Raw genomic sequence first — 21181 nt, forward strand, 5'->3', positions numbered from 1 at the left:
TAGAAACCTGAAATAAAAACAGAAAGTACCAGAGAAATTAAGCAGGTGTAGCAGTATCTGCAGAGAGAGAAAACAGTTAACTTTTCCAATCAAAGAACAGTAAGTATGGACCCAAAACGTTAACTCAGTCTCTTTTAGCAAGGGAAATCCTTTTGGTAAAGACTCAAAAGGACATTAGTGAGCCTGATGGATTTTGCTAACAAACACAGTTATCAATAGATTCTTAATTCCAGACTTTTTTCATTGAATTTAAATTCCACCAATTACCACACTGGCATTCAAACCCAAGTCCCCAGGATATTAGCTGATTTCCGTGGATTAATAGTCTGCCGATGGTACCATTAGACCATCACCTCCCATAATTACGTCCTTTAATTAAATGACCTCTGATTCATCTAAATTCCAGAGGATACAGGCCTAACCTGTCTAGCCTTTCCTCATATGCTGTTCTGCTCACTCCAGGGCCAACTCAATCCTGAATGTTGTCCAAGTCTTGTCACGTAAAAGCATTGTTAACAAAGACTTGCATATTTATCAAGATTGGACATGACGATGTGACAAGCAGTACGGCTGAAGCTCCAATTTTTCTACCGGCAGCTCAACTACTTGAAATGTCCCTGTGTATTGTACTGAGTGTTGCACCAACTAACCAGGTCCTGATAACTACTGTCCTTGCACCCCGTTACCTCATATCAGGAAAAGCAAGACAATATTAAACAGCCAGTCAGAGTCTGGCTCGGATAGGAAGCAGACAAATTGCCGATTGTGGCCACAACCCAAACAGGCAACAGAGGTTTCCTAGTTATTTTGTGGTGGTCAGTTCTGTGTTTCTTTTTGTTTTAAATCTGGCGCTCTCCAGCAAGGACTAATTGCCAAAGCCATTGCTAGCCCTGGGCTAACTTGTGCCTTGAAGATGGGGAGCTGTGGAGAAGCTCCACACAGTGGAAGTGCTGACTCACTGGTTCAGGTTCAGGTTTAGGTGTAGGTTCAGGCTCAGGTTTAGGTTTAGGTTCAGGTTAAGGTTTAGGCTCAGGTTAAGGTTTAGGTTAAGGCTCAGGTTCAGGCTCAGGTTTAGGTTTAGGTTCAGGTTTAGGTTCAGGTTTAGGTTCAGGTTTAGGTTCAGGCTCAGGTTCCTCTGGTGCTGTCGACAGTGTTTCCCTGGAGACGCTGCCCTTTGTAGTCTCTCCTAGGTTCACCTTGCCGGTGCCGGAGGCTGCTTTCCCTGTGGTCCCGGCTCCTTTATGATCTCGGCTCCGGCCTCTGTGATCTCGGTTGCCGAGCAGCGACAAGACGCGGCTCCGTGCCTCCCCCTCCCTTCCCCGGGACTCTCCCCACCCTGTGGGGGGGCTGCCTCTCAGTGATGGCCCCCTCGGTCAGCCTGGCCCGGCCCGGGGCTCCCATGGCTCAGACGGTGATACCGTTCGTGAGGGGACCCGAGGACCGGCATTTCTTCACCAGTTTCCGGGAGCAGGATAACGCGGCGTTCGCCCGCTGGAGCCCGGACGCGGCGGCTCCCGAGGAGTTGTACCCGCTCGCCCCGCACCGACATGAGGTGCAGCTGCTGGACTCCACGTCCGGCTTCATCAGCCCCGGAGCCAGCGCCGACAGAGACAGCGGCACCAGCAGGATCCCCAACCTGGCGTTTTACAGGGAGCCGGGCGGCGAGTGGCGAGCACACACCGCCATCCCGGTCGCCGTGCAGGAGACAGGCGGGAGCCGCCTCTGGAACTCCAGATCCGTGTCCGCCGCTGCTATCCGAGCCAGAGTGGGAGGTACAAACTAGGACCGGCTCACGGGCATGGGAGAAGGGCTGGGCATTGGGGCTGAGGAGGGATTGGGCATTGGGGTTAAGGAGGGATTGGACGTTGGGGCGAAGGAGGGATTGGGCATTGGGGAGGAGGAGGGATTGGGGATGAGGAGTGATTGGGCATTGGGGCTGATGGAGGATTGGGCATTTAGGGTGGTGGAGGGGCTGAGGAACTAAGAAGGGGAAGCGGGTAGGTATTGAGAAGGAGAAGATACTGAGCATTTCAGAGGGGAATCAGCTGAGTGGTAAAAATGGGCTGGAACTGGATGCTGAATTCTGGTCCATCAACTGGAGTTGTGCTAAAGAAAATGATTATAGTATTATGCAAATGTAGTTGTCATGTAGAATCCTAACTTCTGTGCTTTTAATTTCGGACAAGTGGGGTGAATCTTGCTGGAGCCAGTAAGAGTGCAGCATTAGGGTGTGTTGGGATGTTGTGCCAACTCTGTGCCCTTTAGTGTTACAGTTCCATCTGTGGAAAGCAAGGATAAAAGTAATGCTTCCTCCAGTATAACAGAAATAAATGTCTTCAGGTTTGCAAGTGCTCTCAGTGTATCTTACTATAAGACATTAAGCATCTCATATTCTTTCCACTGACATTGACTGACATTTCCTACCAACATTTCAGAGTCGCCGTTGTGCAAATTCTCACCAGATAAATCACAATTATAGTGGCTATGAAGATATGTATTCTATGGTGAATGGTTCACTTTCTGAGTCCCCAAATTTTCTCACCACTACCAAGATACACATCTCATGGATGATGGAATACATTCTATTTGCCTGAATTGGTTCAATGTAACAAAACTTAAGAACCTTGAGACTTTTCTGACACCTAATTCGTATTCTATTCACCAACTTAAACATTAACTCTCTCCACAATGGGCACCCTCTGGTTGCAGTGTGCACTATCTCCTGGAATCACTGCAACAAGCCACCAAGCTCTCTTCAGCAGTATCTCTGAAGGGTGATCTCCATCACCCAAGATGGATTACCTCAACTTTTCCCTCCCAAACCACACACCATTCTGACTTGGGTGGAAGTTCCTTGTGCATGATCACAGCCCAAGATAGAAGGGTTGTGGAGGAAGGGAACAGTCAAAGATGGAATCTATGTTGAATTCTGGAGCAGCAGGATGTTCACCTCAAGTCAGTTTCACAGAGTTAGATCATAGGGAAAAGACAATTCAAGATGACATCATACGCAATGCTCAACAGGGATATCACATTCCTGCTTTAATTCCTGATTAGTATTCATCTGTGCAGTGATGTAGATTCTTACAGTAACATCAACCAAAATACATATGCTTTGTCAGGGACAGGCTTTAATGTTATCTGCACCGTTTTCTGATACTTTATCTTTGTGATCACAGAAACCACAGTCATGAAATAGTTGAAATGGTTAGCTATTACTTTCCAAACATTTCACTCATCCCATCAGTTTGCAAGAATTGGCAAAAGTGAAACAGTGGAATAACTGATGCTGATATGCAAAGAGACACCCTCATTCTAATTGCAACAAAAAACAGGCTGGTATTACATAAACAGAACTCAAAGCTGCTTGTGGCAGACATTTGGCTGGATGTTAAATCTTAACTTGGGGGGAACAGTATGTTCCACTAGTTTGCAGACAGCTACTCCAGTACTCTGCAGAGAACTGTTCTCCTTCAGTCATTTGTAGAGAGCTGCTCAGTTCAGTGCATTTACCAGTGGCTTTTCCTAATTCAGTTACTTTATTATGATATAGTTTCTAGTTTTTCTGACCAATTAGTGTCAGGGAGTCTAGTGACAATTTGCATGGCACAACTGAAACTTGCATATTTAAATCTTGAGTTAAGATTCAGGAGCTAAAGAGAAAAAAAGTAGGAGATGGTGCCAAGCTTGAAAAGGCTGCACCTTCGTTCAGTGATGCCACCAAAATATGATGTGAGCACTGCAAAAAGCATGAGGATCCAGTGTTCCCTAGTGATGGGAGCAAGGTGGCATGTTTGGTGGGAAGTGAGGTGAACAGCAACCAGACCCTGCAGTGCCATATTCCTGGATACAATCTCGGAAAAGACTCAATGATTCAAACAGGGCAGGCAATGTAAGGTCAATGGTATATTGCTATCACCACAGCTGATAGTAATGCTAGATAAGTCTGATCAGAGAGTGTAATATGGCTTGATAGAGCTTGAGCTTTTATTTTAACAACTTGTTTACCATAGTGGTCAGTCACTGGGCGTATTTATAAGAGGCTGCCAGTGTACTTTTAACGAAGTAACATTAAAGTTTACTGCACACAAAAGGAAAAATAATGAACTATTTTACACCATGTAAGAACTACTTGTAATGGTCTTATTACAAATACCAGAAATAAAGATTCAATTGTTTTAGTCTCAACAATAAACTTATAGATTCTCAAATCTCCGTCACTCAGTTTCCACTATTGGTTGGCACAGCTGCACTCAGTTTATTTCTGGCAAAAGTCTGCATTGCTGTCTTCTCCAGTTAATGTATTTTCATGAGATCCTTAAACAAGCTGTTAACACAGCTCACTTACTTGCTAATGTGTTCTTGAAACTCATACATTCAGCAGCCTTGTAAATACTTTCCTATTTGCCACCATAAAACGTTCTGTTCCTGGCATTTTTCTCTGACTAACCTCTAAGTCACTCAGGACTTTGTTTCTTCTGCCATAACTGTTCTGGAGACATCTACATTGCACTGCTGCTCACATATCAGCCTTTTGTCTCTGAATGAACTGCTTCTTTCTGTGAAAAACATTCTACACTTACTCACCTTGAGGAAGGTTCTGTTTCTCTTTCTAAAATAACTTCCTTTTTGTATATGTTTTCTAGTGTCATAAAACATGGTGTTTAGGCAACCAATTATAATTTTTTTCTCTCTACAGTTATTTTATAAAGCACGAACTATTCACTTTTTTTAAGCAGACTAATTTGAATGCAAGTAAACAAATTTCTAGAGAACTAGACACTGCTCACAGAACTCAAAATGAAAGTTGCACCTCTTAACTCTTATAGTATAGAAATGCAAAACAAACTTAATCTATACATGACCAACATCACCAAAAGCATAAATTGCTGGAGAAGCTCAGCAGGTCTGGTAGCATCAGAGTTAATGTTTCGGGTTGAGTGACCCTTCCTCAGAATTTCAAAACAGCAATTTCTGTTTTTATGTCTGATTTACAGCATCCGCAGTTCTTTCGGTTTTTATTTAATCTATATATGGTTCAGTCCACTATAGAACCCAGAATTCCCAACAATAACAAGAATAACAATATGTCGTGAACCTTTATCACAAGATTAAGTTACATCCTGTGCGTGTCACTCCAACTCTCACATTCCACCATCTCACACCTATTCCTTAAACTAATTTGTATTGCAATTACACTTTTCCTTCTCTGTCTATGCCCTTTTTCACATTCTCATTGGTCTGTCCATAGCTGGCATTCACACACCACCTAACACATAAGATACTTGTCCCTCATCATCAGTGCAGGTTCATAGTTCCTTGAAAGTAAAGTCACAGGTAGATAGGACAGTGAAGATGGTGTTTAGTATGCTTTCCTTTATTGGTCAGATCATTGAGTATAGGAGTTGGGAGGTTATGTTGCAGCTATACAGGACATTGGTTAGGCCACTTTTGGAATATTGTGTGCAATTCTGGTCTCCCTCCTACTGGAATGATGTTATGAAACTTGAAAGGGTTCAGACAAGATTTACAAGGATGTTGCCAGTGTTGAAGGGTTTGAGCTATAGGGAGAGGCTAAATAGGCTCAGGGTGTTTTCCCTGGAGCATCGGAGGCTGAGGGGTGTCCTTATAGAGTTTTATAAAATCATGAGGGGCATGAATAAGATAAATAAGGTATTTTCCCTGGAGTGGGTGAGTCCAGAATCAGAAGGCATAGGTTTAGGGTGAGAGGGAAAAGATATAAAAGAGACCTAAGGGGCAACATTTTCATACAGAGAGTGGTGTGGAATGAGCTGCCAGAGGATGTGGTAGAAGCTGGTACAATTACAACATCTAAAAGGTATCTGGATGAGTGCATGTACAGGAAGGGTTTGAAGGGATATTGGCCAAGTGCTGGCAAATGGGACTAGATTAATTTGGGATATCTGGTCAGCATGGACAAGTTGGACCAAAGGGTCTGTTTCCGTGCTGTACATCTCTGTGACTCTATGACTCTAAATGTTTTCCATGCATCCATTCGACACATGCCATCACTCTCACGCATAGATCACTGATGGCAACAGTTCAGAACCCTGAAATATTATGGGTGCTTTTCGCCCTTAATTCCAACATGCATTTTTTTTAAGAGGACTGCTACAAAAATTAAACGACTGTAGGTATAAACTCAGTGGTGCCTGGCAAAAAAAGATTGTTTTTTGGACCAATGGGATATCACACATAAAGGTATGAAAGAAACTTCAAACACACTGAACTATGATCGCTTGTGACTACAAAGATAATGAAGGACAGACAACCGTTACACAACACCTCCCTGCAGATTATGTTCTAAATTGCAAGCACCTTTTGAACGTTTCTATTTGCAGATTACTGAAGGATAAAAGTTAACAGTCAGTTTCATTTTGACTGGACTGTGCTAATGGAACTGATTATTCTCTTGTGCACCAGTCTGGTTTCAAGTGTTAGTGTGCTGTAAGCATGGCAGTCAAAGAACCGACCACTGGATACCCCTGTGTTGCAGGTAAAGAAAATATCTCACTCCAGGTGCTAAAAGTCAGCCAGCAGCCAGTCAAAAGAAAAACAGGACAACAGAAGGTTTTTTTTCTGGCTTGCCCTGAATATTATAATTCAGTGCACAGTTAAAATAAAGAGTCTCAAACGAGATACAAAACTAAAGATCATGAAACTAACTATTCAACTATTAATACCACTGTTTCCAGTAATATTTGCTGCAACATCCACAAAGTTTAACTATCTACACTTCATGAACAACTCAGTGACTGATTCAAATTGTTTTTAACTTATCTCTTTAGATTCATTTTGTTTTTCTAATCAGTGTGAACGAGTGCATGTGTGTATGCATGTTACATAGAACATTACAGCGCAGTACAGACCCTTCGGTCCTCGATGTTGCGCTGACTTGTGAAACTAATTTGAAGCCCATCTAACCTACACTATTCCATTATCATCCATATATTTATCCAATGACCATTTAAATGCCCTTAAGGTTAGTGAGTCTACTACTTTTGCAGGCAGTGCATTCCACGCCCCTACTGCTCTCTGAGTAAAGAAACTACCTCTGACATCTGTCCTATATCTATCACCCCTCAATTTAAAGCTATGTCCCCTTGTGCTGGTCATCACCTTCCAAGGAAAAAGGCTCTCATTGTCCATCCTATCTAACCCTCTGATTATCTTATATCTCTCAATTAAGTCACCTTTCAACCTTCTTCTCTCTAACGAAAACAGCCGCAAGTTCCTCAGCTTTTCCTCCTAAGAACTTCCCTCCATACCATGCAACATCCTAGTAAATCTCCTCTGCACCCTTTCCAGTGCATTCACATCCTTCCAAGAATGTGTGACCAGAACTGTACGCAATATTCCAAGTGCGGCCACACCAGAGTTTTGTATAGCTGCAGCATGACCTCGTGGCTCCGAAACTCAATCCCTCTACCAATAAAAGCGAATGTACCGTAAGCTTTCTTAAAAACCCTATCAACCTAATTGGCAACTTTCATGGATCGATGTACATGGACACTGAGATCTCTCTGCTCATCTACACTACCAAGAATCTTACCATTAGTCCAGTACTCTTTATTTCTATTGCTCCTTCCAAAGTGAATCACCTTACACTTTTCCATATTAAACTCCATTTGCCACCTCTCAGACCAGCTCTGCAGCTTATCTGTGTCCCTCTGTGACCTGCAACATTCTTTAGCACTATCCACAACTCTACTGATCTTAGTGTCATCCGCAAATTTATTAACCCATCCTCTACCCCTTCATCAACGTCATTTATTAAAATGACAAACAGCAGTGGCCCAAACAGATCCTTGTAGTACACCATTAGTAACTGAACTCCAGGATGAACATTTCCCATCAACCACCACCATCTGTCTTCATTCGGCTAGTCAATTTCTGATCCAAACCACTAAACCACCCTCAATCTCTGGAGGAGGCCAAGATGGAGAATCTACTCAGCACCTCTGGCTAAAGATGAATGCAAATGTTCACACCTTGACTTTTGCTGCTGTTAAAGTCACAAATGTTCCACTTCATACAAGTGTGAAGAAAAGGAAGAGTAAAGATTTGTTGTTGCATGGGGATGTGTTGCATATTGTTAGACAGTTTACTTTGCGTTCTATATGTGAACGACGTAAATACTAATCTCAAGACCATTCTCCTGCCTTGCCCATTCCTGAATAGTAAGTGGTCATTTGTGTTTTGTAGTAATGAAAAGAATCAATGATTGACAATGAGCAACAAGAAGCTGTGAAAGGGAGGATTAGTTGTTTCCAGACTGCTCCATGATAGTTGCAAAATAAGGAGGGCAATAAAAGTGGTTGTTAGATGGTGGACTTGTGGAAGTAAACCTCACAATGACGAGTGTATCCTGCCAATGATGTACAAAAAGGGAGGCAGATTACCTGCATCACATTCCTCCATTTCCTTACCTTCTTATCTTCCTCCTCCTCATTGGAATCACCTGAATTGGCTCTGTGATGCCCATGAAAATCCAAACCTTGCCATTGTGCAGTGCTGTCTGGAGTATGGTCCTCTACAGCCAATTTGGAGATGAAGACTTGTTTATACTGCAGAAGTCTTCAGATGTGTCCTGACATTGGGAACTGCATCTTCAGTATGCTAATGGATGCTCGATGACGCATATGGTGGTCATTCAGCACTCATTGTATTGCTGTGGTGCTGCACTCCCTGCATTTCTAAGAGGTGCTATTGGTTTTAAAAAGGTAAGTATCATCTCCAAGCAAACAGCTGACACAACTGTTTATAGAGTAACAACATGAAGAAGGTTGTTTGCCAGGTATCTTGCACACACTTGCACAAAGTTTGCAATGTGGCTGTACACCAGAGGAAACCCTCCCAATTAATGAACACTCGAGGTGATTTCTTGGCAGTCGTGTGCCATTGATTAAGCCTGCCATCTGCAGACAAATTTGATGTAATTTTGTATCCTGGCAAACCAACAATCAGTCTTGTGTTTTATTGTGTACTGCCAACTGTGAAATGCTGCATATTTTTCTGGACGATCTGGAGGCAAAAATGTTGAGGAAATGATAAATCTGACAGCCATGGGTAAAACGTATCCCTCAGTTTCAGATGGTACAAATTTTGTTACTAGGGGCCATGAATGTTTGCTACCTGCTGACACAAGACACTGAACCTCCTGGGACACTGGTGTTCTGACATGTTGACAAAGTTTGGTTTCTGTCTATGGAACTTATGTCCAGACTGTGCTCTCCAGTGGGCCACAGCTGTCTGCAGCCCCCTCTAGCTGCAAGCTGCTGCTGGTGCAAGTCGAAGTGAGACCACTGGTTACCTTGGCCCTCACTGGAAGCTCAAAGTTATACTACACAAGCTCCAGGCATGTGGTGGAATAAATCAAATGCCACAGTGGGACCAATACCTTTGAACTTTGGCAGTGTTAATGACGCTGAACTAAATTATGTAAGATAACGTTCCGGCAGAAGTACTTTGAATGAACCTTTTCATATGTGCAGTTAATTGCAGTGTGGTTGAATGTGGAAGGTAGCAGATTGCAGGAGGCTTCATGAAGTAGTTGCCATTTCAACCTCCCACCATAACTCATGCACTGCCTTGTTAAAATTCCCCTCGTGTTCCCATGTTGCTTGGGGGATACTTGATCCACTAGTTTCAGCGTTCACTTCATTCACCGCTATTACAAACCAACAGTAGTGTTTACAATCTGCAAGATTCACTGTAGTAGCTCACCCAGGTCTCTTAGACAGCACTTTCCGAGCCCAGAACTTCTATCTCTCTGAAAAGGCAGGGGCAGCAGATACATGGGACCAAGTTCCTCTCCCAAGCCACACCACACGCCATCCAGATTTGGAACTACATGATTTGATTAGATTCCCTATAGTGTGGAAATCTAACAGTCCACATCGACCCTCCGAAGAGTAACCCACCCAGATCCATTTCCCTCTGACTAACGCATCAAACACTATGGGCAATTTAGCACCTGCAATTCACCTGACCTGCACATCTTTGGACTGTGGGAGGAAACCCATGCAAACACAGAGAGCATGTGCAAACTGCACACAGACAGTCATCCAGGGCCGGAATCAAACCTGGGACCCTGGTGCTGTGAGGCAGCCTTGCTAACCACTGAGTCACAGTGCCACCCCATTGCCCAGTATTTCCAGGAGGCTTTACCTCTGTTTCACTTATCCAGTAGTGATTCAGCTGACAAGACTGTAGGAATAATTTTGCTAAGGGCAGAGAGAGGATGAGGTGAGAAAATAGAAAGAGAATATTGTTACTCACAGCAGCAGTAAATAGTGAATTTGTGAATATTGAGGAATTTAGTTTCATTATATTTGGGATCGGAACTTGATTACAACAAACTTTAAATCAGGTCGTTCAGTTGATCAGTTAGGTTACATAGCCATAGTAAATTGCGTTTGACCTGACAAAGCGTTTGGTTAATGGCTTGATGATCCTTTTTAATTCCATTCTTCCTTAACAGGAAAGTTGACATACTGGTTAATGACTGTGAATCACTACTTTTACTAATTTAATCTGTAAAATGCTTTCAATACCATTCATTGTCAGTGAACTGAACTGAGTGCGATAATGACACATAAAGTGGAGAATTACTGATTGAAGCAAAATATATTTTTTTAAGGTTGGACAAGTCCAGTTCGGGTGACCCCAGCACCGCACTCAGTTCCCAGTTCTCTCAAAACTCATAATTTTAACTTCAATGTGGATTCTCCGGGTCAGGTATGACCAGTAAATGCAAAGTTTACTTTTTTGTTTGAACTTCAATCTATAATTAATCATGTAGTTTTTAATCCTTGTCTTTTATATTGTAAAATATGTAGTATCTGTATTATATCACAGCCTTCATATGATGCAACATCTGAAATTACAAGAGATGCAACAGCAAGAAAATATATGTACTCAACCAGCATCCAGAGGTGAGGAATTGATAAGCTATGACAATAAATGCTGCCAAATTACTCTACCAAATTTGACAGTTCATTTTATAAGATTGCCTGACTCTTTAATTTACATATAGGCTTTTATTCAGGAATATGTAGCAGCATCATGCACAGTTGAATTTTAAAAACATAGTTTTAAAAGCTTTTAGTTCTTCTGCAGATTTTCAGCCCAAATTATATTCACTTAGATTAGTGATATGATTATTTCAAAGTACATCTTTTTATACTGATCATTACAGTCTTCATAGGCTAGCTATCATAAAAAGTCATGATTTGAAGATGCTGGTGTTGGACTAGGGTGTACAAAGTTAAAAATCACATAACACCAGGTTATAGTCCAACAGGTTTATTTGGAAGCACTAGCTTTCAGAGCGACGCTCCTTACCACTTGATGAAGGATAAGGATCAGCGCTGCAAAAGCTAGTGCTTCCAAGTAAACCTGTTGGACTATAACCTGGTGCTGTGTGATTTTTAATATAAAAAGGTGGCGGTAGAGTTTCCATATCATTACATAAATAATACCAATGTAATGGAGAAGTGCTCGACTTACTGTAAAGGATGGGAGTGTTTTAAAATTCTAATGCAGCCCAAAATACATAGCTTCATATTTTCCACAAGTTTATATGTTGGATTAAGATTAAATTTATAAAGTCCACAAAGTCCCAGGTGAAAACTCAGATTCTGCTGATTGCACTGCTGAAAGAAGGCTCTTCAATTTCTGTTGATTTCCTTAGTTTTATAAACCAGACAGTTTTGTTTTCAAGTTTTTAATTTTAAAAATGTTTTCATTTATCAAGAAACCCACTTCATAATTCCAACACAGAGAGTGCTAGAGAGACTCAGCAGGTCTGTCAGCATCTGGAGAGAGAAACGTAACTTTTTTCATCTTGTATGACTTTTCTTCAGATCTATTTCATATGAAATTGAAGGTAAATGATTCATAGAACCATGCCTTTAGTGTTGCTGCCTCAAAGTCCTAGAAGTCTCTCCCCTGTGGCATTGTGGGTACCTCCACACATGAACTACAATGGTTCAAGAAGGCTGCTCACCACCACCTTCTCACAGGCAGCTGGAGAGGCGAACTAAATGCTGGGCTAACCAGTGATGCCCACATCCCTTGAATGGATTCTCAAAAGCCTCAATGTTTGATAATTTATATAAGTATCTTGGATGAAGGGATCACAATTGTCATCCAAATTTACTGATAACACGAAAGATAGGTAGCAAAGTAAGTTGTGAGGGGAAATAAGGAGGTGGCTAAGGGATAATGATAGGTTAACTGAGTAGGCAAAGACCTGGCAAATCAAGTGTAATGTGGGAAAATGTGAACTTGCTCATTTGGGCAGAACAAATAAAAACCTAACATTTTATTTAAATAGTGAGACATTGCAGAGTTCTCAGATGCATAGGGAGCTGGATGTTCTATGGCAAAAGGTTAGTATGCATGTATAGCAAGTAATTATGACAGCTAATAGAATGTTACTTTTAAGTATGAGGGAAGAGAACACCAAATTAGGGATGTTATGCTTCAGTTATAGAGGGGATTAGTGAGACTGTATCTGGTATGGTCTTCTAATTAAGTGGAGCATATAAATGCTTTGGAGATAGCTCAGAGAAGGTTTATAAGGCCAATGCCTGGAATGGATGGGTTGTGTTGCAAGTAACGGCTGGACAGGCTCAGCTTGTATATACTGGAGTGGGTGATGACTTGATTGAATCAAATGAGATCCTGAATGTTTTGACAGGGTTCATGCGAAAACGTTGTTTTCTTTTATAGGAGAATCTCGAACTAGAAGTTCCTGTTTAAAAATAAGGAATTGTCATTTAGATTAGATTATTCCCTACAGTGTGGAAACAGGTCCTTCGGCCCAACTAGTCCACACCACCCCTCCGAAGAGTAACCCACCCAGACCCATTTCCCTCTGACTGATGCACCTAACACTATGGGCAATTTAGCATGGCCAATTTACCTGACCTGCACATCTTTGGACTGTGGGAGGAAACCGGCACACCCGGAGGAGACCCACGCAGACACGGGGAGAATGTGCAAACTCCACACAGACAGTCCCCTGAGGCGGGAATTGAATCTCGGACCCTGGTGCTGTGAAGCAGCAGTGCTAACCACTGAGCCACTATGCTGCCCCAGGCAGAGATGAGAAGGTTTTTTTTTCTCACAGAGGTTTGTGAGATTTGGGAATCGCCTTCACCAAAAGGTGGGGAAAACATAGTCCTTGAATGTTTTTAAGGCAGTGGCAAGTAGATTGTTGATATGAAAATGGAGAGATGAGAATGTGGAGTAATTAGATCAGAAAGGCAGAGCATGCTTAAGGGACTAAATGGTCCATTCCTGTTCCTGTTTCTAATTTGTATGTTTGATATGTTCGTGAAATGTCAAAGAAGTTTTGGAAATCCAAGTATGCCACATGTATAGGTTGCCTATTAATCAATGTGCTTCTTTCTTACTTAAATAACTCCAATAGACTTGTCAAACATGATTTCCTTTCACAGAGTCATGTTGACTCTGCCTGACCATATTAAGCTTTTTAAATGACTTGCTGTTACATTTTTAATGACAGTTCTAGCGTTTTTCCCAATGACATGTTTTAGGCTAACTGGCTTACAGTTCCTTGCTTTCAATTGTTCTCGTTTCTTGAATAGACGTGGAACATTTGTGAATTTTCAATCCGCTGGAACTTTTTCAAGATCTAGGGAAGTCTGGATCATTATGATCAATGCGTCCATTACCTCTGCAGCTAGAACCACTTCTTTTATGACATGACTTCTTTTAAGATGCAGGCAATCAGATCCTGGGTACATGTCAGCCTTTAGTTCAGGTAGTACATGTACTGTTTCTGATTAGAGATTCAGTACACAGGTAAAGAGAGACATATGATATTATGGGTCAACCGACTTTCTCCTGTTGTTCGTCAGTCAGATACATCACTTCTGCACAGTAGGAAAGAAGTGTGAAACCATTTTATGGTTTGAAGCTCTGAGTAGATTCCTTGAAATCTCAGCTGCCACTTCAAAGCACTACTGAAGCAAATGTTGCACTGCTGGACAGGCAGTTGTTTTGAATAAGACATTGCAATAATGATAGTACCTTTAACATAATAAACCTTCCCAAGGTGCCAATTTACATTGTTATCAAATACATTTTGTTACAGCAATGGGAGACATTAGGACAGATGACAAAAATGTGGCCAGCATTTAGTGCCTGTTCCTATCGCCCTTGAGAAGGTGGTGATGACCTGCCTTCTTAAACGACCACAGTTCACATGCTGCAGGTACACTCACAATGACATGAGGGAGGGAATTCCTGGATTTTGGCCCAGCAATACTGAAGGAATCAGAGCAAGACTTATACACCTAATGGTAAGGTCCTGGGGAGTGTTGCTGAACAAAGAGACCTTGGAGTACAGGTTCATATCTCCTTGAAAGTAGAGTCGCAGATAGATAGGATAGTGAAGAAGGCGTTTGGCAAGCTTTCCTTTATTGGACAGAGAATTGAGTACAGCAGTTGGGAGGTCATGTTGTGGCTGTGCAGGACATTGGTTAGGCCACTTTGGAATATTGTGTGCAAGCCTGGTCTCCCTCCTATTGGAAGGATGTTGTGAAACTTGAAAGGGTTCAGAAAAGATTTACAAGAATGTTGCCAAGATTGGAGGATTTGAGCTACAGGGAGAGGCTGAATAGGCTTGATCTGTTTTCCTTGGAGCATCAGAGGCTGAGGGGTGACCTTATAGAAGTTTGTAAAATCATGAGGGGCATGGATAGGATAAATAGACAAGATCTTATCCCTGGGTTGGGGGAGTCCAGAATTAGAGGCCATAGGTTTAGATTGAGGGGGGAAAGATTTAAAAGGGATCTAAGGGGCAACGTTTTCACGCAGAGGGTGGTGTGTGTATGGAATGAGCTGCCAGAGGAAATGGTGGAGACTGGTACAATTACAACATTGGATGGACATATGAATAGGAAGGTTTTACAGGGATATGAGCAAGTGCTGACAAATGGGACTAGATTATGTTATGATATCTGGTCGGCATGGACGAGTTGGACCAAAGGGTCTGTTTCCATGCTGAACATCTTTAAGACAGTATGAATGGCAATATATATCCAAGTCAGGAAGATGAGTGGCTTGGAAGGAAATTTGCAGATGGTGATATTTTCATGTACCTGCTGCCCTTTTCCTTCAGAGTGGGAATAGTCGGGGGTTTGGAAGGTTCCGGCACTGATCCCTGTGACATATTACTTTTTGTATTGCCAACAAGAAAATGACCCATTTAGCCAACTGTTTTTTTTCTATTGGCTGGCCAGACTTCCATCCATGTCAGTATGTTACCCCACAGCATAAACTTTTATTTTCTATAATAACTATGATGTTGCATCTTTTCAAATATCTTCTGGAAATCTGCATCCAGTGGTCTGCTGTATCTACTGGACAGGCTGTTTCTTCAAAGAACTCCAATAATTTGGGTAAACGTGATTTCCCTTTCTCAAAGCCATGTTGATTGTGCATGATCACATTGATTTTTTTTTCTAAGTGCCCTCCTATAATATCTTAATAATAACTTTCAACATTTCTCTATGACAAATGTCAAAGCCAGGTAGCCTGTAATTTCCTGCTTTTTGAATAAAGGAGTTGCATTCTTTACATTTTATCTTAAAATCTAATGGAGCCTTTCTTGACTCTAGGGAAGTTTGTAAAAATAAAATTATTGGGCCAACTATCTCACTAGCCATTCCTTTTAAAACCCAAGGATGAACTCCAGCAAGACCCTAGGACTTGTCAACTTGTTACTCCAGCAATTTGCTCAGCACCATTTCCCTGGTGATCGTAATTTTCTTGTGTTCTTTTCTTCATCCCATTTCCTCATATACGACTATTTTTATATGTTACTTAAATGTTATCCAAGTGAGGATAGATGTAAAATGCTTATTTCATTCATTTGCTATCTCCTTATTTTCCCTTATTGATTAACCCAACTCACTTTATCTCCGACCGATATGCACTTAATGAACTCTTGTCTTTTTAAAAGCATCTATAAAATCTCTTAATATCTGGTTTAATTTTTTGAGCTCACTTTCACCATCCTCTAATTTTTTTTCCTATATTGATCAGTCATTCTTTCCTGTTTTCATATGCTGTCTATCCTTCTGACATGTTGTCCATCTTTGCCCAATGACATGCCTTTTCTTCAACTGAAAACAATAATTGCTGGAGATCACAGTGAGCTAGGCAGCATCCATGGGGAGAAAGCAAGCTAATGTTTCAAGTCTAGATGACTCTTCTTCCCCTTTTAGCTCTGATGAAGAGTCATCTAGAGTCAACACGTTAGCTTGCTCTCTTTCCATGGAGGCTGCCTAGCCCACTGTGATCTCCAGCATATTTTGTCTTTAGTTCAGATTCCAGCACCTGCAGTAATTTTCTCTTCACTATTTTTACCTATTTTAGTTAGCTATGGATCATAGGTCCTCCCCATGGATTTGTTCTTTCTTGTTTAAGTCTATCTATTCTATGTAATCTCAGATATCCCCATAAATGTCTGTCACTGCTTCTCCATGACCTATCCCTTAACCTAATTTATCAGTTCAGTTTAGCTATCTCTGCTTTCATGCCCTTATAATTTACCTTATTTCTGTTTTGAATTCGAGTCTTGGACTCACTGAAATTGAATGTAAAATGCAGTCATATTATTATCACTGCTACTTAGAGGCACATCACAAGAAGGTCTTTAATTAATCTTATCTCACTGCACAATACCAGTTCTGGTACGGACTATTGTCTAATTGGTTTCAGAATGTGCTATTCAAAACAATAATCATGAAAACACTGGACAAATTTCTCATCTAAGTTACCTTTGTACACCAGTTGTTCACAGTCTAAATGTAGATTAAAATCCTCATGGTTTTTCCTGTACCACTGTTCCTATTCTTTGTTTGTTGATATTCCATTCGATCTTGTGGTTGCTGCTGGAAGACCTGTATACCACTCCCTCAAATGATTGCCTTTATTATTTTTCATCTCTAGTCTAACTGCATCCATAAACTGGTTTTTTAAACTTAGGTTATCCCTCACTATTCACCATTTAACAGATTACCCTTCCATCCCCTTCCTAAATGTCCTGTATCCCTCAAAATTCAACTCCCAACCGATGTCATCCTGCAGTCATGACACTGTAATGGCTATCCGATCACATTTGCCTGATCAGTTCATGTTGCTTTTAGATACAGAGCTTTCAGGGTTGTCCTTTTGATTATTTTTGTATAGTTAGTCAAGGGCAGTCTTCGATATCAGCCCTGAGGCTTGGACACAGTCAGTTGCCCATTTAAGTTTGTCATGGTCAAAATCCTCTTCACACAGGCGGTGAGGAGCTGACTGTTGGTCAGCTCCCCAACCGTTTTAGCTCTTTCTTCCATATGAAGGGCTGTTTTCTCCTGAAATGAGAGAAAGGGGGGGATTTGAGAAAGATGATAGTGGTTAGCGCAGCTGGTAGTGCTGGTGCTGGTGGGGGGAAAGAGGTGAGATGTCTTGAGCAAGTGAGTAGGCAGCACAGAGGACAATGCAGGTTTGTGGGAAGGGGTATTGGGATGGGTGAGAGTGAAGAAAGATATTGCAGGCAATAATGAGAGTATTAAATTATGAGCCTTGCTGGGAGGTGGATGCCTTAGCAGAGATAGAATGAGTGTGAGGTAAGAGAGAGAAGACGTTGGTACTTACCCTGGCTGAAGAGAGATACTACTAGGAATTCCTCCAATGGCTGAGACCACAATGACCAGGGTGGTGGCCAGGCTGACAGGCACTGGTGTCATTGTATTGTCTACCAATCCTAGGGGAAGGAAGTCGTCCCTGGTCTACATCACCGCATCCACCAGGACTTCCAGGTGCCTGTCCGCAGTCAAGACACAAATTTTCTCTTAACTACCTCATGTGGGGAAAATGGGGCAAACCATGCAGCACAGCTCCAGACTAACTGGACTTGTCCATGATTAAGGAAGCCAATTCAATATTGGTGTTTATTGAAAGGGGAATATAATATTAAAAGCGGCCAAGTGTAGCTCTGTAGGGCCTTGCATCTGGGCAGCTTTCCTACTTAAGAAAGGACTTAATTACAATAGAAACAATTCTGAGAAGGTCAACATGACTCATTCCTGGGATGAGGGGATTATCCTATAAGGAATGGTTGAACAGGTTAGGCCTATACTGATTGGAATCTCGAAGAATGAGAGGTAACCTTATGTAAATATTAAAAATCCTTCAGAGACTTGACAAGGTGAGTGCTGAGATTTTTGTCCCTGTGAGGGAATACAAAACCAGAGAATACAGTTTAAAATTAGACGTCTCCCATTTAATTTTGGGATGGGTATTTTGTAATTTGGGAGGTAGTGTGTCTTGTCCCCCTCCCAGAAAATAAAAGCAGTTAAACGGGTAAATGAGACATTCAGTTGTGACTGGCCTTGTATTACTTCAAAGTGGAGAACCAGTAAAGACATCAGTCACACCAGTATGTCTCAGGTTAAATTTGTTTTTTACTTTTTACCCTTCTGGGGTATTCCCACCCCTCAGTGTGCATTAGCTCTCACTTAAGAAATATCTTGATCTTAACATTTTTTACTCTTGTTTCCAAATTCCCCCAAGGCCTTGCCTCTCCTTATCTCTTCCAACCTAACGACCCTCTGAGACATTTATGGTGGTGCCTAAACTAATCCGAAATTGGCGGCCAGGCCTTCAATTGTGTCGCTTCTGACTCTGGAATGTTCTCATTATGCCTCCGCTACTTCACTTTCCTCTTTTAAGATACTTCTTTCAACCAATCCCTTCAACCGAGCTTTTGATTCCTAGACCCATTGTTTTTCAATGCTCCTGTGAAGCATCATGGGATTGTTTTTTACTTTAAAGATGCTATATAAATATAAATACTTTATGAAGAGAGAAACAGAAAATGGGGAGAAAATATGGTAACCTCTTACATTATATCATTACTTTGCTGTATATTGCCCTGATTCAAGCTTCTCACTGCCATAAACATATCCTACATGCTGTTGTACAATGCCAAAGGGTCATTATGTATGGCTGCACTTCTCTTCTTCCTGTCAATAAACTTATTTGACCCTATATACAGTCTGTCTCTGTCACTATCATGATACTTGTCATCTGCACTTTTCCCTATTCACAACATTATGGGCTTGCTTCGACAAGGTTAACTTCACCAAACCTTTACATCTCAACTAATTTCCCCAGTATTCAACATCAAACCGCACAGCACAGAGTTGGGTAAATCCTGTTTGATTTTCACACCTAAAGAAAACAGGAAATTTTATGCTAAACCTGTACCCATCCATGTCACAAAGTAACTGTTCATATTAATAGAAGAATTGAAAATGAGAAGATACTGATGAAAGATGACTGACAAAAGAAGCATACGCAATATGAGAGAGCAACTGTCTTAAACAATGAACTGTTAGAACCTGGAATGTATTGCCTGAGAATGCAGTGGAAGCTAATTTGATTGTGAGTTTCAAAAGAGAATTGGATAATTATCTGAAGAATCATTGACTTCAGGTAAATTGCCCTGACAGAGCACCAGTACAGGCATGCTGTGCTGATTGGTCTGAAAGGTCTCCTTGTGTTTTATAAGCACTGTATGATTCATAAGAGTTCCTGAGAAAGCTGAAAGTATTAAAAATTCATCGCTTCTTTATCTGAGCAATGGAATGTGTAGTATAAATAAAAAAAGTGATATTTATAAACGTAAATTTTAAATTAGTTAGATCGTCCAAACTTTTTTACATTGTGATAGTTTTACTTTGTGAGTTTTAAGTTTTCAGTTTCATTGGCTTTGTATCCAAGTAATTTCTAATTGTGTCTTCAGATTATGTATATATTGAATTATTTCAATCTATTAGAACATTCTGAAGCTCAATGTATTCTTTCATATGGTGCTGTAGGAGCATGCTCCTGGGTTTATAATCCAGAGGCCTAGGCTACTGCCAATGGACGTGGAATTAATTCCCACTAATGCAGCTGGTGGAATTTGAATTCGTTTATTAAATCTGGAATATAAAATTAGTCTCAGCAGTAGTAACTGTTAAACTATCATCAATTCTTATAAAGACCCATCCAATGCCATTAACAGAAGGCAGTATGGTGTTGATACCAAGTCTGGCTGACAAACCCCCAGCAATCTGTTCTATCCATTGAAATAGAGAACAAGTCACTCAGTTTGAAGGGAAATTAGACATGTACAACAAATGTTGGCCTTGCCAGCAATGCCCATTTCCCATTTTAGAAAGAGGTTAAGCTGTACAAAATTTCACTTCCTGAAACACCGAATTAATTTTTAGTCAACTTCACTGAGGTCAGTGGAGCATTTGTTAATATTTATTGGTTTCTCAATTGATGATTTTTATCTGTTCATTTCTGTCAGATTTTAATGCACACTGTACTGTATACTTTTCCACAATGCACAGGAGTTATGAGGAGGTTAATTGGGACTGTAAGTTGGGACCAAAAATCAAACCAGAAGATGCGATACAGGACAAAATAGCTGACCCTGTATCACGACATGCTACTTTAAAACGATATGATTCAAGCCCTCATATGTGGCAGGTAAATATTTAGTATTTTCTCTTCTTTAGAGGTGTTAAGGAACATGTACAGGTATTGATGACCCTATGAATTCTTCCGCCCAGCCCTTTCGCCCGATAAAGCACCCATACTGACATCCATCACTCACACTAACCCCACATCACTCACACTGACCTCACATCACTCACACTGACCTCCATCACTCACACTGACCCCACATCACTCACACTGACCTCACATCACTTGCACAGAGCTCCATCACTCACACTGACCCCACATCACTCACACTGACCCCACATCAGTCACAGTGACCCCACATCACTCACACTGACCTCACATCACATTCACTAACCTCCATCACTCACACTGACCCAACATCACTCATACTGACCTCCATCACTCTCACTGACCTCCATATCTCTCACTGACCTCCATCACTCATACTGGCCTTGCATCCCTTACACTGACCCCACATCACTCACACTGACCCCACATCACTCACACTGACCTCCATCACTCACACTGACCCCACATCACTCACACTGACCCCACATCAGTCACAGTGACCCCACATAACTCACACTGACCTCACATCACACTCACTAACCTC

The 21181-nt window shown here is 41.4% G+C and overlaps 1 protein-coding gene across 1 annotated transcript in view; it reads left to right on the top strand.

Annotated features, from left to right (window-relative positions):
* The first annotated feature begins 1184 nt into the window (after window positions 1-1184).
* Window positions 1185-21181, top strand: part of LOC122549897 (spermatogenesis-associated protein 48) — a 46155-nt gene continuing 26158 nt past the window's right edge. Inside the window, exons 1-4 of the mRNA XM_043690098.1 lie at window positions 1185-1772; window positions 10664-10761; window positions 10882-10958; window positions 20454-20592. Coding sequence (XP_043546033.1) covers window positions 1361-1772; window positions 10664-10761; window positions 10882-10958; window positions 20454-20592 — 726 coding nt within the window. The 5' untranslated portion in view covers window positions 1185-1360. The remainder of the gene's footprint in view (window positions 1773-10663; window positions 10762-10881; window positions 10959-20453; window positions 20593-21181) is intronic.

The sequence above is a fragment of the Chiloscyllium plagiosum genome, chromosome 5 (genome assembly GCF_004010195.1).
Source record: "Chiloscyllium plagiosum isolate BGI_BamShark_2017 chromosome 5, ASM401019v2, whole genome shotgun sequence".
In the NCBI taxonomy this organism is placed as follows: domain Eukaryota; kingdom Metazoa; phylum Chordata; class Chondrichthyes; order Orectolobiformes; family Hemiscylliidae; genus Chiloscyllium; species Chiloscyllium plagiosum.